General features: G+C 38.0%; 1 protein-coding gene across 4 annotated transcripts in view; it reads left to right on the forward strand.

The window, feature by feature from the left end:
* Positions 1 to 14,887, forward strand: part of LOC126285411 (uncharacterized) — a 152,323-nt gene that overhangs the window by 109,077 nt on the left and 28,359 nt on the right. For all 4 annotated transcript variants that reach the window (XR_007551644.1, XM_049984772.1, XM_049984774.1 and 1 more), the window contains one exon: positions 6,630 to 6,707. Coding sequence is in view for 3 of the 4 variants with exons in the window: in XM_049984772.1 (XP_049840729.1) it covers positions 6,636 to 6,707 (72 nt within the window). In the remaining variant the exon portion in view is untranslated. The remainder of the gene's footprint in view (positions 1 to 6,629; positions 6,708 to 14,887) is intronic.

Raw genomic sequence — 14,887 nt, forward strand, 5'->3', positions numbered from 1 at the left:
CAGTAATTTAAGAAAATTATTTGTTACATTATGCTTTGTAAAATCACAAAATTATGTTGGAATATTTTATTTACCTTGTTTGACGATAGTTACCTTTTAAATCTGTTTTATTGAGTTAAAACAGATAATTATTACGGTAGTAAGCAGATTAACTGAAACCGAGCGTTCTGAATCATGATAATGTTACGGTGTTGCGGACACACTTAGAATGTGTCCCGGTGCGCAAACCTTTGGGTGAAGTCGGCGCCGGTGGGCCAGCGCTGCGGCCGCGGTGACATCTGAAGGACTGGAGCAGAAGCCTCTGGAACCCTCCGCCTCGCGTCGCCTTGGCGCTTCGAGACATTACGACGCCTCGTCTATATAAAGCACACACTGCTGCCGCAGTCATTCAGATTAGATTACATTAGATTTACTTTCATTCCAATTGATCCGTAGTGAGGAGGTCCTCCAGAATGTGGAACATGTCAGAAAAACAACAATACATGACAAATATTTACAACTAAAACAAATAAGCTAATGTACCATTCCACAGGTCCCAAGTGGAATGATCGTCAGTTTTTAATGAGCACTATATGAAAGAGTCATTTTACAAATACTAATGCACTGAATTCAGTGTGAATAGTTTCGTTTAGTGCATGCTGCAAGCGTGTTTAGTGTTCGGACTTCAGTGTCTAGTGGACTATTTTATATGACTTATTTTATTCATTTACTTTAGTCTCTTAATGTATCGTGACTTAAGCTTGCAATGGATAAATTTGTTACCAAAAGGCGCACTTAGAAGTTGGTGATACTGCAAGTCAACCTCCAACAATTATTGTGTCGTCAATTGCTTCGTCGTCTTCAGGTGAGAACCGTTCACAGCCAAAACCTGGACTATCCGGTAAGGGAAGATCATTTCAGAAGTCTTGATTGATCAAATATACATGGCTAGAATATGAAGAATCTACCGAAAAAGTTTTCTGCAAAACGTGCAAAGAGGCAGATGCTAAAAATCTATTACAATTTTCTTAAAAAAAATGCATTTACCTCCATAGGGTTTTCTAACTGGAAAAAGGCTTTCGAAAAATTCCACCTTCATACGCATAAAGAAGGTGTTTTGAAATTAAACTCTTATCACTAACCGAAGTGTGGCTTCCCAATTGAATGAACAGTTAGTGTTATGAAGAAAGGCCGTTTAGCTCTAGAGACAATTTTTACTACCGTGCAATTTCTATGCCGACAATGACTAGCGATTAGAGGGCACGAAGATGTAAACTCAATTTTTTATCAATTGTTGGAACTCCAAAGGAATGACATATCGTGCCTGAGTTTAAAGATTAGTTAGGGCGTTCATGGTATAAGTGGATGTCCCACAATATTCCAAATGTGATCATTGATCTACTACGAAAGTCTGTGTTGAGAAAGGTACTGGCTTCAGTCAAGAAGACTGAACATTTTTCTCTTACGATTGACAAAACAAGTGATTCTTCAAGTCATGAACAAGTGTCATTTGTATTCGTACTGTCGATGATTCATTAATCATCAACTAAAACTTTATTGGCTTATACAAGACCCCCAACACTGAATCACAAACTCTGTTTAGTGTTTTAAAAGACGTTTTTGCTCGTCTTGATTTGTCAATGGATAGCTTAAGAGGACAGTGCTATGATGGTGCCTCGAATATGAGAGGTAAGTTCAAAGGACTAAAAAAGTTAGTTTTGGATATACAACCAAACGCACGTTATGTGCACTGCACTGCTCACAGTTTAAACTTGGCAGTTGTAGACAGTCTCCATCATCTTATGTCTATGAGGACGTAATAAACACCGTAAGGGAATCCAACAAAAGGATGGGACTTTTCAGAAGCATACACTCTGAGAGCACCAGTGACCAACGACCCCTTTTCCTGACTCGATGGGCTATGTGAGCTTCTAGTATCTTGACAATATTGAAAAACTTTGAAGAATTTCTACAGTTTTTTGCAACATTTTCTGCAGAGGACAAAACAGAGGCAGGTTACAAATGTGCAGGCTACGTTGAGTCAATGTTACAATTCAAGATTTATTTCTTTTTATGTCTTTATTGCCATGCAATGAACCCTGTGGAGCATGTCAACGAAAATACTCAATGCCCTCACCTAAGTGTTGCCGATCTGGAAAAAAATATGAGGGCTTGATTTTTATATTGAATGGAAGGTGTGTTTTGAACACTTTTGGGAATTTTGTTTAAAAGAAAAACCTTCACAAGTTGATGATACATCGCTTCCTCGGAATCGAAATATACCAAAGAAGTATGAAAACAATGAAGCCAGCTTACTGCTCACTTTCAAAACTCCAAAGAAATACTACAAAGCTATTTACATTGAAGTTTGTGAAATGGTGTAATCTTGCATTACTGAACAGTTTGCTTCAACTGGACTCACACTGGCCATTGCAGTTGAACAACAGTGCTTGCTATTAGTAAACAAAGGTGAAGCAAATTTGGAAAAATCAACTGAGTTTCTCAAAAATGACGAAGACATCGAGAGACTGCACTTACACTTGAATATGTCAGCCGATATCGCTAATAAAAAACAACTGGTCCTAACAAACATGCATGATGTAAGAGAGTACATTACACAAGAGACTGCAGTTGGAGAAATGTTACGTGAAGCAGTGAAGTGCATTAATCTTCTCCAAGTACTTCCAATCACGACAGTAAGAGCAGAAAGGTCATTTAGTGCCGTTAGACATTTGAAGTCATATCTCTGATCAATAATGGGACAGAAGCGATTGAACACCTTGGCTGTTCTTCATGCCCACTGAGATGTTTTGGATGAAGTGTATATCTGACCAGTCATCGACTTCATCTTTAGTAATACAGTCAAACGGTCAACATTTGCACCTTTCTAAAGACACTCTAGCCTTAATAATCGCATTTTAGAGCAATATTAAAAATCTTTATAAAATAGAGTATTAAATACACACACAATGTTAAAATTTCGGTTTCGAAATATTAGTACTAGTTTAGTACTGTATTACTATAATACTATACTACTGTATTAGTTATTTTCAATTACTTAAATATTTTTAGGGTGTAAGTCCCAATTAAAACCTGCTACTTACATTCTTTTTGACTGAAAGTATTATGCATACTGCATTAACTTTATTAACTGTATTAAAGCATTAACTTTGAGATATTGTTTTTATTTAATGAGCCCTGAGCCTTGTTCAAGCAAGCTTAAATTAGCTATTTCACTTACTAATCAAAGTGCTATTACTGTGCGACAGCAATATTTTATGTTTTACTCTTTTAATGATAGTTTAGGATTTATTTAAATATAATTTCAGTCTTTTCAGAGCTATATATTCACTGCTCTGTAATAATCTATAAGCATGATTATTACTGTAAATTAAATCAGCTTTTTATGAAAAATACTGTGTGTGTTTATGTTTTGTTTCTTTTTTCAAAGCCAAAAAATGTGTCAGGCTTGTAGAGTTTCCTGGAGTGTCGAGTTATCGAGAGTCCAGCTTTCAGGGTTGTAATTTTGATCACATGACTCTAAAATGCTTTAAAACTTACTATTTTTCATCTAAAATTTAGAAAATTTCCCAGGGCAAGACTCCCAGGATGCTGCCCCCCCCCCTCCAATATTTTCTGTAAGTCAGTGCCCCTGGCCTCCACAATCTCTGAACTTGCACCACTCACTGCCAAACTTCATACCTGCTGTCAATCTTAGCTGTGTCTTCTGCTGTGAGTACACCAGCAATTCTTTGGCTTTCACTCAACCAAGCTCTGGAATCATAAATGGTAAACATATTAATAAATGTTATTACAGGGCAGCAATAGGTGATGTGCTACTTCCTAAGAGAATCAAAATTAAAAATAGATATTGACTTTGCAACCACCCTGAAGTCTTGTCTTCATGGTTGCTGTGGGAAGCAATACATATAGAGATGAAGAAAATCTGTTGATTCTTTTCTTAGCACATTGACTGCACTGTGGCCACTGGTGGCTACAGCAGAGCCTCGCCCTAATGCTGTGTGTCTAGTGGGGTGTGGTGATGAAACATCCACCTCTAGGCATGTGGCAGTCAGTGTTTTATTACTGATTCTGGCAAATTTACAAGTCCATGTAATCTTTCCATTTCATATCACTACACATTATTACACTCAGGTATTTTTTTGAGTTGGCTGGTTAGTGACCCATCGATATTGCTGTCATAGGATAACACTTTTCTGTATCTTGTGAAGTATGCTGGTTAACATTTAAAACAAAGTTGCTAGTCTTTGTACTGCCATGGAGTCTTATCGCGATCTGAATACTTCAAAGCAACTAACTTCATTATCTACAAAAAGTCAGATTAATGAATAAATCACACATTCCTGACATACTGTTAATCGGAGCAGCGATCTACACAATAAGAAAAAAACTGTTCACTTTAGTGTGCAGTCACATTTTTACTTTATTTTATAAAAACCTTTCCTAAGGGACATTTTAATTGAACATTGTAACGAAACACATTTGAGGAAGGCATGATGATGGTGCTTGGTACTGTAATTGTTTAAAAAAAATCAGATGACCCTAACCTTTTAAGTAACTATAAAAAATACTGTAAAATATGGAACAGTCATTCAGGACTGTATCTGTGCTCAAAAATTAATAACTCCACAAATAAAATCAAACTTTATGGGAAATGAGACTGGTGCAAATTGCTCCAACAAGACCCAAAATATTGCTCTTAACAATGAAGGTAAGCTAGTTCAAAATCAAGATATTGTAGCTAAAATCTTTAATGAGTACTTTCTAACTGATGCTGAGAAAACAGCATGCAAAGGCTCTTCAGAAAATGCAATTAAAACTCTGAAAGAACTTTTCCCTAACTCTGCAGACATGATAGGTATGGCTCCCACAACTGTGCAAGAAGTAAGAAAACCCATAGTTTCTCTAAAAAATAAGTTCATTGGGTGTAGACAATATTTCCAGCAAACTGCTAAAAGCCAGCTGTATCAATTCTCTATAAAGTTCTAGCTCATATATTCAATGCCTCTCTAAATCAAGGTATCTACCCTGACAGAATGAAGTGTGTTACTGTGTAGCCCCTCTGCAAAAAAGATGATCTCACAGATGTTTCCAACTATCATCCTATCTCTCTTGTAACAGAATTTTCTTCAGTCTTTGAAAAATTAATATATATTGGGATTGTAAAGCACCTTGAAAAATTTGCACTAATTAGTAAACAACAATTTGTTTTCATATCAGGTATATCTACAACCAAAGCAATTTACGCACTAACAAATAATGTTTTAGACAAGAAAAAATTACCCATTGGCATATTCTGTGACCTGACTAAGGCTTTCGACTGTGTTGATCACAGAATACTTTTAGGGAAAGCAGCACAGTTTGGAATCTGTGGACAAATGGGTAACTGGCTCAGATCATATCTAGAAGAAAGACAAAAAGAAAATTGTATTAGGTGTTAACAATCTACAAGTAGGAGAAGTAGAGTCTGACTGGGGAACAGTACATCATGGAGTTCCACAATGGTCAGTCCTTGGTCCCCTCCTATTTATTATATATATTAATGACCTACCCCTGTCCTCAAACAGTGTTAGCAATATCACAATGTTTGCAGATGGCACAAGTATAGTGACAGCCAGCAAAACATCCACTGACATAGAGTTAAATGCCAACCAAGCACTTGCTAATGCGCTGAACTGGTTCACAGCAAATTCTCTAGCAATAAACCTCAGTAAAACAAATTACACACAATTCCAATCCAGTTACATAAGCCCAGAAGAGATTAACATTGCATATGAGAGCTAGCAGTTACAGAGCATTCAGTGCACAATATTCCTAGGTGTTCCCATAGATAGCCAGCTCAACTGGGAATTCCATATACAGCAAACACTAAGAAAGCTTAGCTCAGCAACATTTGCCATCCAAATAATCTCCAAAATTGGAGACATCAATGTATCAAAGTCTACATATTTTGGCTACTTTCATTCAGTAATGTGCTATGGAATAATCTTTTAGGGCATCTCACCACTTTAAAAAAATTTTTTTTTGTAAGCCAGAAAAAAGTAGTCCAAATTATGTATAGTGTTCCTACAAGAACATCATGTCACAATCTTTTTAAACAGTCAGGTATATTAACCACTACCTCACAATATCTCCTCTCACCCATGGCTTTCACACTTCTGAATTCCTCTGAATATGAAACAAAGTAAGTGACTGTAGTGTATAGCAAACTTTTTTGTCATTGTTTTGAAGAATATGTCAGTCAGAATAATTGGTTTTGTTGTTGTTTGAAATAAAATTAATTAATGCAGATAACACTAAATGTAATATTTGACTGTTTCTTAAAATTACAAATATATGTTGCTCTTTCCGTGACACTAGTGCCACAACAGCAATAGATGCAGGAGTGAGAAAAGTTCATCTTGTCAAAAAATGTCTTTTTTTTCCTGCTGAATTTTAGAGTAACACAAGTCCTCTTAACTTGTTTAATGGATCCAATAAATGTGTTAGATAATGCATTATGGACACCTTTAAGATGATTTATTTGATTACCACTTTCTATTGCTCATGCTTAGGAAAGTATGTATGTTGATGGTATGAATTTTTTCTGTTGCGAGTACATGAATCTCATTTTATGTCTTTTTGTCTAGATAAAAATGGAAATTAATAGTCCTGTGGCTAATGGAATACCAGACAATTTTGAAACAATTACAGCCAGAGAGGTTAAGGTAGGATTAGTTTTTATTGCTTACATTGCTGTATTGATTTTTATACAATTATTTATTTGCATTGTACATAAATTTTCCTTCAAGTTCTCTCCCTTCTTGTCTCTCTTCCCTCTGATCTATCCTCTCCAGCTCTGTCTACCTGGCTTGCCTCTGCCTCTCGTATGTTCTGTTTTGCAAAGAATTAATTTCTTATTTTAAAAATAATCTCAATTTTGTCAGCCTTGTTCATATAAAAACATCCCGCACAAAAAAAGAGAACCTATTAAAGCTTTTATTCCACACAGCTTGTGATACTACGTCACTTCAAAAGCTAAATGCTGATGTGATTATGAGAATGACAATACTGAGTAAGAAGTATGTTGCAATTTGTGTGAATTAGATAATTAAAGTGATAAAGATTTGAACAAACAGATCCAAATACAAACTATTTACGTAACATAGTTTAACATTTCACTTACATGCTATCTTTTTTAAGCAGTTTAAAATTTTTTAATTCTTAATATCCAACTTGTATTTTAGTTCCAATTATGACCTTCACTGCATTATTAGTTCAACTTTCGTTCACCTTTTCCGGAAATGGATATTAAGAATATTAAAGACAAAAGAGAAGTAACATTTTAAGAAGAGGTGCATAATAGAAATAATAAAAAGTAATGTTGAGAAGCAAACAGTGATTTTTCCTTGTCTTCATTGAGAGTTCATTTTATCGTTTCTGTTCCTTCCTTGTGGCAAATAAAGTATTAATTAGTTTCAGTGCTAGAGACTCAATTGTTTCTGTGCCTTAAATACTGTACATTTGCTTTAATTTGCAGTGATTGATACAGTTATCGAGTTCTATTTTTTCCTCTGCTGCAGACAGTTCTAGTGAATTTGGACGTCTTTAGGAATAGCCACATATTATGACATTGAAATCCTGTGCTGTTCAGAAGTACAACGAATGTTCCTTTAGACTTGCATGCATGCCCAAAAGAACATTGCTTTATACATCTGTACAACTCGGGCACTGCATTATCATATTTATCTGCCAACACAAGCAACATTCATTGCAAATGTCTCCCTGCATGATAATATGGATATGTGAGTGCAGGTTGTAGATGTTTGGTTAACAATGTATGGAAGACTGGATGTGACCATGAAGTGTGCACAGGTAGCCTAATGGTGAGAGGATCACTTGCAATAAGCAGGAAATCTGAGTTCGAGTCCCAGTCCAGCAATCATTTTCATTGTCATTCCTATATATAGCTGATGATTGTCCATATTCGCAACTATGAATACATTTTGTTTAGTAAAATGTTGCGTACCTTCATTCACTTTTTAAATTCATGTTTTACACTGCCTGTGCACTTGCACAGACAGGACACTGAATGAACTGCCTTAGGAGGCTCATTAAGGAATATCAACAATGTCCGAAAAGACATTGCTACTCACCGTAAAAAAGACACGTCAAGTTGCAGACAGGCACAATTAAGACACTGACATTAGCTTTTGGCCACAGCCTCCATCACACACACACACACACACACACACACACACACACACACACACACACACACACACACACAAAAGCAAGCACAAAATACATGAGCGCCAACCAGCATCTTGGGCCTGTCTGCAACTTGCCGTGTCATCATTACGGTAAGTAGCAACCAGTCTTTTCCTACATTGTTGATATTCCTACCTGGAGTTTCCATTGTTTGATCACTAAAGAAAATTATTTTCCTGGTGCAGAATTACGTAGCTGGTGATACATAGGGTTTGGACAAAATAATAATACTTGAAATAATAATAATATTAATACTGTGATATAAATGCTTTTCCAGAACTTGGTTTCTAATGTAGGTGTCTTGCTTGGACATTGTCTACTTGTGCTGTTTCATTTCTGACAGAATTCTGAGGTTCCAGTATGTCTGTGATCATTGTCATGGGGTGTAATATCAGACCTTACAGTGTTCTATATAGTGCAAACTGATAGTTTTCATAATGTACATATGTGAGAACAGTCACATTTCTTATATGGGGATTTAAAGATATGGCACTATACATACTTTGTGTGGTTCTCCGTGTCCCAGTAATACTTTTCAGTATTTAATAATATTTCACAAGTTCCGTTGTTATGCAGTAAGTATCTCACTTTAATCTAGTCTCAAGTTTTTCTGTTAGTCACATTTGTATCTAGTGGCTAGAGTGGAATAGTGAAGCTGTGAAGTTACAAGCTAAAGCAGAGAAATTACAGCAGCATGAGAAGCCTGAGCTGATGCATTCCAGCCAGCTTTAGTAGATTGAAAATTTCCTAAGTGAAGTCTTACATAGTAATGGCAAGTCATTATACTGGGACTGTAATGATGCATATTCAATAGCTTCATAGACAGACAACAAATGTTGGCTAGGGGAGCTGCATGAAACTTTGTCACTCACCAGAGGCAGTGCATGTGTAGCACTCTCTCATTGGAGGGAATGCCCAGCTTACCTGCTGCAGTCACCTAGCCTGACTGTGATCTGAAAGCATTGACTCAGATACAGCTAAAGTATCTGCCTCTGAGATAACATCAGTGTTGTAGGACACTAAAGAAATATTACAGCTTCAATGTAGAAAGAAGTACAATTATGATGATCTTACAAGGGAATGGTCAGACTTGTCATGTCGAAACCTGTGTTGCTTTTTTTACCACTGTGAGTTAACATTGCCAGAAGTCTGTATGTAGAATTTTAGTTGCTGACATGACCTGGAAGTCTGTAAACAATTTTATGAAGTAAGACATTATTGTCGCATAGTTTCCGTGCTTATAACTGCCTCTTGTGGAACCCGGACCTCTCTCGGTACGTTATGCCAACGCCATCTAGGGACAAGGTGGTGTTAGCTACCACAGCAGTGAGAGAGCTGATTTCCCCCCCCCCCCCCCCCCTCTCCCCCCAGTGAAAGCGATCGTATGACAATTAAACATTCGTTGACAAATATGGCTGATATGTTATCTACAACATTCTTTCCAAATAGCTATGAAATAGACACAAATAAATATAGCCTACAGTTTAAAACACGTCCAAATTTTATTTCTTGTAATTAGTGCAAAAATGTGAAATATTGATACAATGTTCAAAACATAGGTTTTTTGTGCACCAAGAACATACAAGTAAAGACGACATATGACAGCCCTGCGAATCACAGACGTTGTTAGATGTCCGCAGACAAAACTGGTCTGGTGTTACGTTTGAATCAGGCATAGTATCAGTATATTTTGAGGAGTGCCACGCATATTTAATCAAATTCTGAAAATGTGGGGAGGAAAATTGATAATGTACTACTGATTGCAGCTTGAGAATATTGTCACAGTGATAGACAGGAAATTGCAGTGATCTGCTCACAATAATTTTCTCTGTTAGTTTTCTGCAAAATGCCTTCCATTTACGGAAAAAGTCTGTCTAAAGGTTGAAAACGTTTGTCGTGCCGGGTGGAATTTGAAGTATCTCTACTTCTTTCTCAGGGTGGGCTTTTAATGAATCAGACCTTTTATGATCTGACCACGAGTCTCCCTCAGAACGGAAGAAAAGCATGACGCATGGAAAGTGTAACGTTTTCATTTCTCATTTTTCCAGACTTCGATGCGTCTACCACAAGATTGTTTGTGTAGAACATTGTTCTTTTGACACATTGTCCAAAACGTCCAGTTGGTTCTTGAAGACACATATAGTTTAGGCAGCAATGAACCATCCAGACTAATTATGGGCATTACAGTGTATGAATGGGTGAGTGCAGTCGTGGACTGCGCAATCGCCTCAACATGTTTTTCCCCTTTGAATGGCAGTGTTCTTTTCGCGCGCATTTCTTTTTGAAAACCTGACTGATCTGCATTGTACACGTACGATTCACAAAAACCAGCGATCTTATTTCTTGCATTCATGAGAAAAGCTTCTATCATTTCGATTTGTGTCACTTCATTTTCCAACCTGTTTCTCGATACAAATTTTGTTATTTTTCTTGCCACAATTTTATGTGATCTTTTGAAGCAACTAATCCAACTTTGAGAAGCTGTAAATTCTTTAGCGCCTATCGCGTTCGCAATCTCTAACGCCCAATCACGCAAAGTTGTGTCACTGACACTAAATGACTTGTCTGGCATCGGTAAATAGCTCAAAAAGTCGCGCATAAATCTCCGTAGCAATTTCCAGTCGACTCTTACGTCGTCCAGCAACTTCCTTTTTCCATCTATACAATTCACGTTCAGAACGGACAAAGCGATACTTAATTTGAACAGTGCTGACACGTAGGCGTTTCTTACCACTTTCGTTCAAACAATACGTCACCGTTTTTTCTTTGTCCAATAAGGTAATTGTAGTTGCTGGTGTTACTTTCAGAGATAATTGATGATGGTACATGGCACTATTTGTCAAAGAGTCTTCATGAGTGCAACTTTCGTCAGTGTCTTCGCCTTCTGTAGATTCACAGTCTGCAATATCGAGTGTTTCAGTTGTTTCTAGCCACATGTCCGCGCAATGACATGATTATCTAGAAGTTTAACAACCATGTTGCACAACACATAGTCTTCAAACGTCTTTTCTGGTGATTTCTTCATTTGGGGTCTGTGGTATATCTCCATGGCAAGCAGCTTAACATTTACAGGGTACGCTATCACCTGTGAGGGGAGATTGAATGTTCGCCGCAAAGTGGCTTGTGGAGCATGTACAGAACATCTTTCACATCTCTAACCAGTTTCAGGACGGTATGTTTCGAAATACATATGAAAAATTAAAAGGACGTGCATGCCACAGAAAGAATATTCATTTCCCCTTTCCACCAAAATTGTGCAGCGAGATTGTTCTTTAGTGAATGCTGCGATAAGACGGCCGCACTTCCCGACCATGTGCACCTTGTCTGGTGAAACATTGTTGTGATGCCTCGTGTAAGGAGGAGAAATGCGTACCATCATGCTTTGATAAAGGTCGGGTTGTAGCCTATCGCGATTATGGTTTATCGTATTGCGACATTGCTGCTCGCGTTGGTCGAGATCCAATGACTGTTAGTCTGGTCAATGGTGGCTGAGCAACTGGCTCGTCACAATACACCAGTCACTACCCTTGATGAACTGTGGTATCATGTTGAAGCTGCATTGGCAGCTGTACCTGTACACACCATCCAAGCTCCGTTTGACTCAATGCCCAGGCATATCAAGGCCATTATTACGGCCAAAGGTGGTTGTTCTGGGTACTGATTTCTCAGGATGTATACACCCAAATTGCGTGAAAATGTAATCACATGTCAGTTCTAGTATAATATATTTGTCCAGTGAGTACCCGTTTATTATCTGCATTTCTTCTTGGTGTAGCAATTTTAATGGCCAGTAGTGTATAAGGGTGTAGTGAAAAGGGCAAAATCATGACATTCCAAGTGTGTCAATGCAAGGAAATGCTTTGATATTGTACCTGCAGGTACACAGGAAAAGTTGTTTCATGATTTCTTATGTCCAAGTAACAATGAGCTTCAAAATTCTTGTATACAGTAGTTCCCACACCCAGCAACAGATGGCAGCATGTACCTCCTAAGTTTTTGCAGTTGATGGTTAGCCCCTTTTTCTGCGTATTTCTTCAATTTGTGCTTTGTCAAACTCACTTATGTCATTGGATTTCTCTCTTTGTGGCCCATATTGTCACTAAATGGTTCCCCTCATCTGTGTGCTGCTTATTCACTTAGCATGTTGTGTGCCCACAATACCTCCAAGAGGCGTCAATATCATGGGGAGCGATGATGATAATGATGGTTTGTCTCATCAGTGTATTGGTGGGCTTTCAATTCACACACCAAACACAGATTTCTACAAGATTTTTTTTCATTCTGCTTATATAGAACAGTGTTTCGCAATCTTCACCATGGTTGTCAGTATCAGGTCCCTGATGTAATTCCTAGTTCATCACACTCCCTGGTCAACTCAAAAAATGAGAAAGCTATTTGAGAGGTTTTGGATTGGTTGTATTTGTCTGTATCACAGCACACCTTTGTATCATTATTCATATTTTTTATTTCCTGCAACTTTTGGTCCATTGTGAATCTTTTCCTCTTTCCCATCATTTTGGAATTCTCATTAATAGAGTAAGCTAACTGTCTATCTGCCCATCTCTCTTTCTTTCTGCATGTTTCCCCCCTCTCCCCCTTCTGCCTTTGCCCATTTCCTGTTCTGCTCCTCACATGAGCACAATCCACATCCATCTTTGTCGTGTCTCTTTGATTAGTCATTTACTCCTCGTCACTAATGTTTATGAGCAAAGAAAGAAAATTAATTTGTTGGTGTGGGTGATAAGTGGTATCTAGGATGACAATTCTATTTTTGTGCATTATATTTCGATGACTGACATAAGCAGTGACACTGCATGCTTGTAGCATATAATAAGCTCATCTTGATCAGTCTTCAGGATAGTATGTTCAGAAATGGTACTGACAAGAGTGCTGGACATTCTAAAGCATACATTTTTAAATAAATACATTTTTCTCCTGGAAATACTATATCGCCTTCATAAATTTATTTTCTGGGCACCTATTTATAGATTACATAAAATAATTTGATAAAATTAATTGCCAACAGCTGTACAGGGATGGATGCATCACTAGTAGCAAGGGAATGATGCCACAGCATGGCCAGCTATCAGGTCAGACTCAAGAGGAATAAAATCCGTGCCCCAATTAAAATCTTGCCTCAATACACTTGGGAATCATATATTACAAGCTTACCAAAGACATTTAAATGTGTATATGGTAAAATGCTTTAATAATTCATAGGTCCTTGTGACCAAGCACTGTGAAAATAAGAAAAAGCTTACAAGGCTTATTTACATAAATTGCGTTACTGTGCCATAGCTGTACTATGCCATGTATTACAAAGTATTCATGATATGAAAAATAGTTATTATGAGTACAAGGGTTGATTTTGTTAAGAAATTCGTCAGTTGTGTGGAAGAAGTTGATTACAAATTAATTATTTTGTCTACTATAAAACTGTACTATAGTGGTACCTAAACTTTTTATTCTTTTTTGGAAGCTATTGAAAATGGTTGTTCCTGAATAATGAATGTGTTTCTGGATGAAAGTGAATAACTTCGGCCTTATAAAGTTTGTTGTTATTGCTGGTACTTTTTCTGTGGATTGAGCTGTTAGACTGTAAAAAAGGGACATTATTCATGACAAACTTCATTAAGAAATAAATTTACTGAGAAGCAGTTGTTGATATGTGTAGTTTTTTGAACAGCTTTTACCAGACATTCTTGAACTGACACCACAAACAATTCACAGTGCACACACTTGGAGCCAGAAAGCTATAGCTTGGTTTAATAATTTACTCAAAAATATCAAACAACAGAAAATCCAGGATGGAATAACAAAAGTGTAGTGAGAAAGTTAGATTGTTACTCACCATACTTTGTGGCTGGAAGGAGTCATAACTACACCTGATGGGAGCAGGAATCTGCTGGTGGGGTGAGGAGGTGGCATGGAGAGAGGGGGTTAGGCAGGATGGTGTAATGGAAGACATGGTGCTGCTATGGGAGTGTGCTAGGTACAGTTAGGAGGTTTGGGGAGGGAGTGGAAAAGGAGAGAAGTAGAAAAGGGAAAGAGGACTATTAGGTGTGTTGGTGGATTGGAAGGCTGTGCTGTGGTGGAGTAGATGTAAGCAAGCACATAGGTAAGTGAAGGACAGGGCCTAGTGGAGGTTCCTAACCCCCCCCCCCCCCCCCCCCGCCCTCCACCTCCCCTCTCCCCAAGCTTTTGCTAGGCCCTGTTCTTGACTTACCTATGCCCTTCTGTGCTCCCACTTCAGCACAACACAGGCTTCTATTTCATCAACTCAGCCACTAGTGCTTTTCAACTTCTCTACTTCCCTCCTCTTCCACTCCCCTCCCCAAATACCTGACTGTTCCCAGCAGCTCCTACCACATCCCCAGCATTTCTCTGCATGATCCCACAAGCAGTACCACGTCTTCCTCTATCCCATCTTGCCTACCCCTGCCCCCCCCCCCCCCCCTCAATGCCCTGCTTTCTCCTAACTCCCATCACTGGACTACTGCTCCCATCAGGAACAGTTACAACTCAGTCCAGCCACAGTGGCTAGCTACATTTGTCATGTATATGTGAGTTGTGCTCTTGTGAATATGTATGTGTTCTCTACTTCAGAAGGGGCCCTTCAGTTGAGTGTTGAAATGTA

This window comes from Schistocerca gregaria, chromosome 8 (assembly GCF_023897955.1).
Source record: "Schistocerca gregaria isolate iqSchGreg1 chromosome 8, iqSchGreg1.2, whole genome shotgun sequence".
Classification (NCBI taxonomy): Eukaryota; Metazoa; Arthropoda; class Insecta; order Orthoptera; family Acrididae; genus Schistocerca; species Schistocerca gregaria.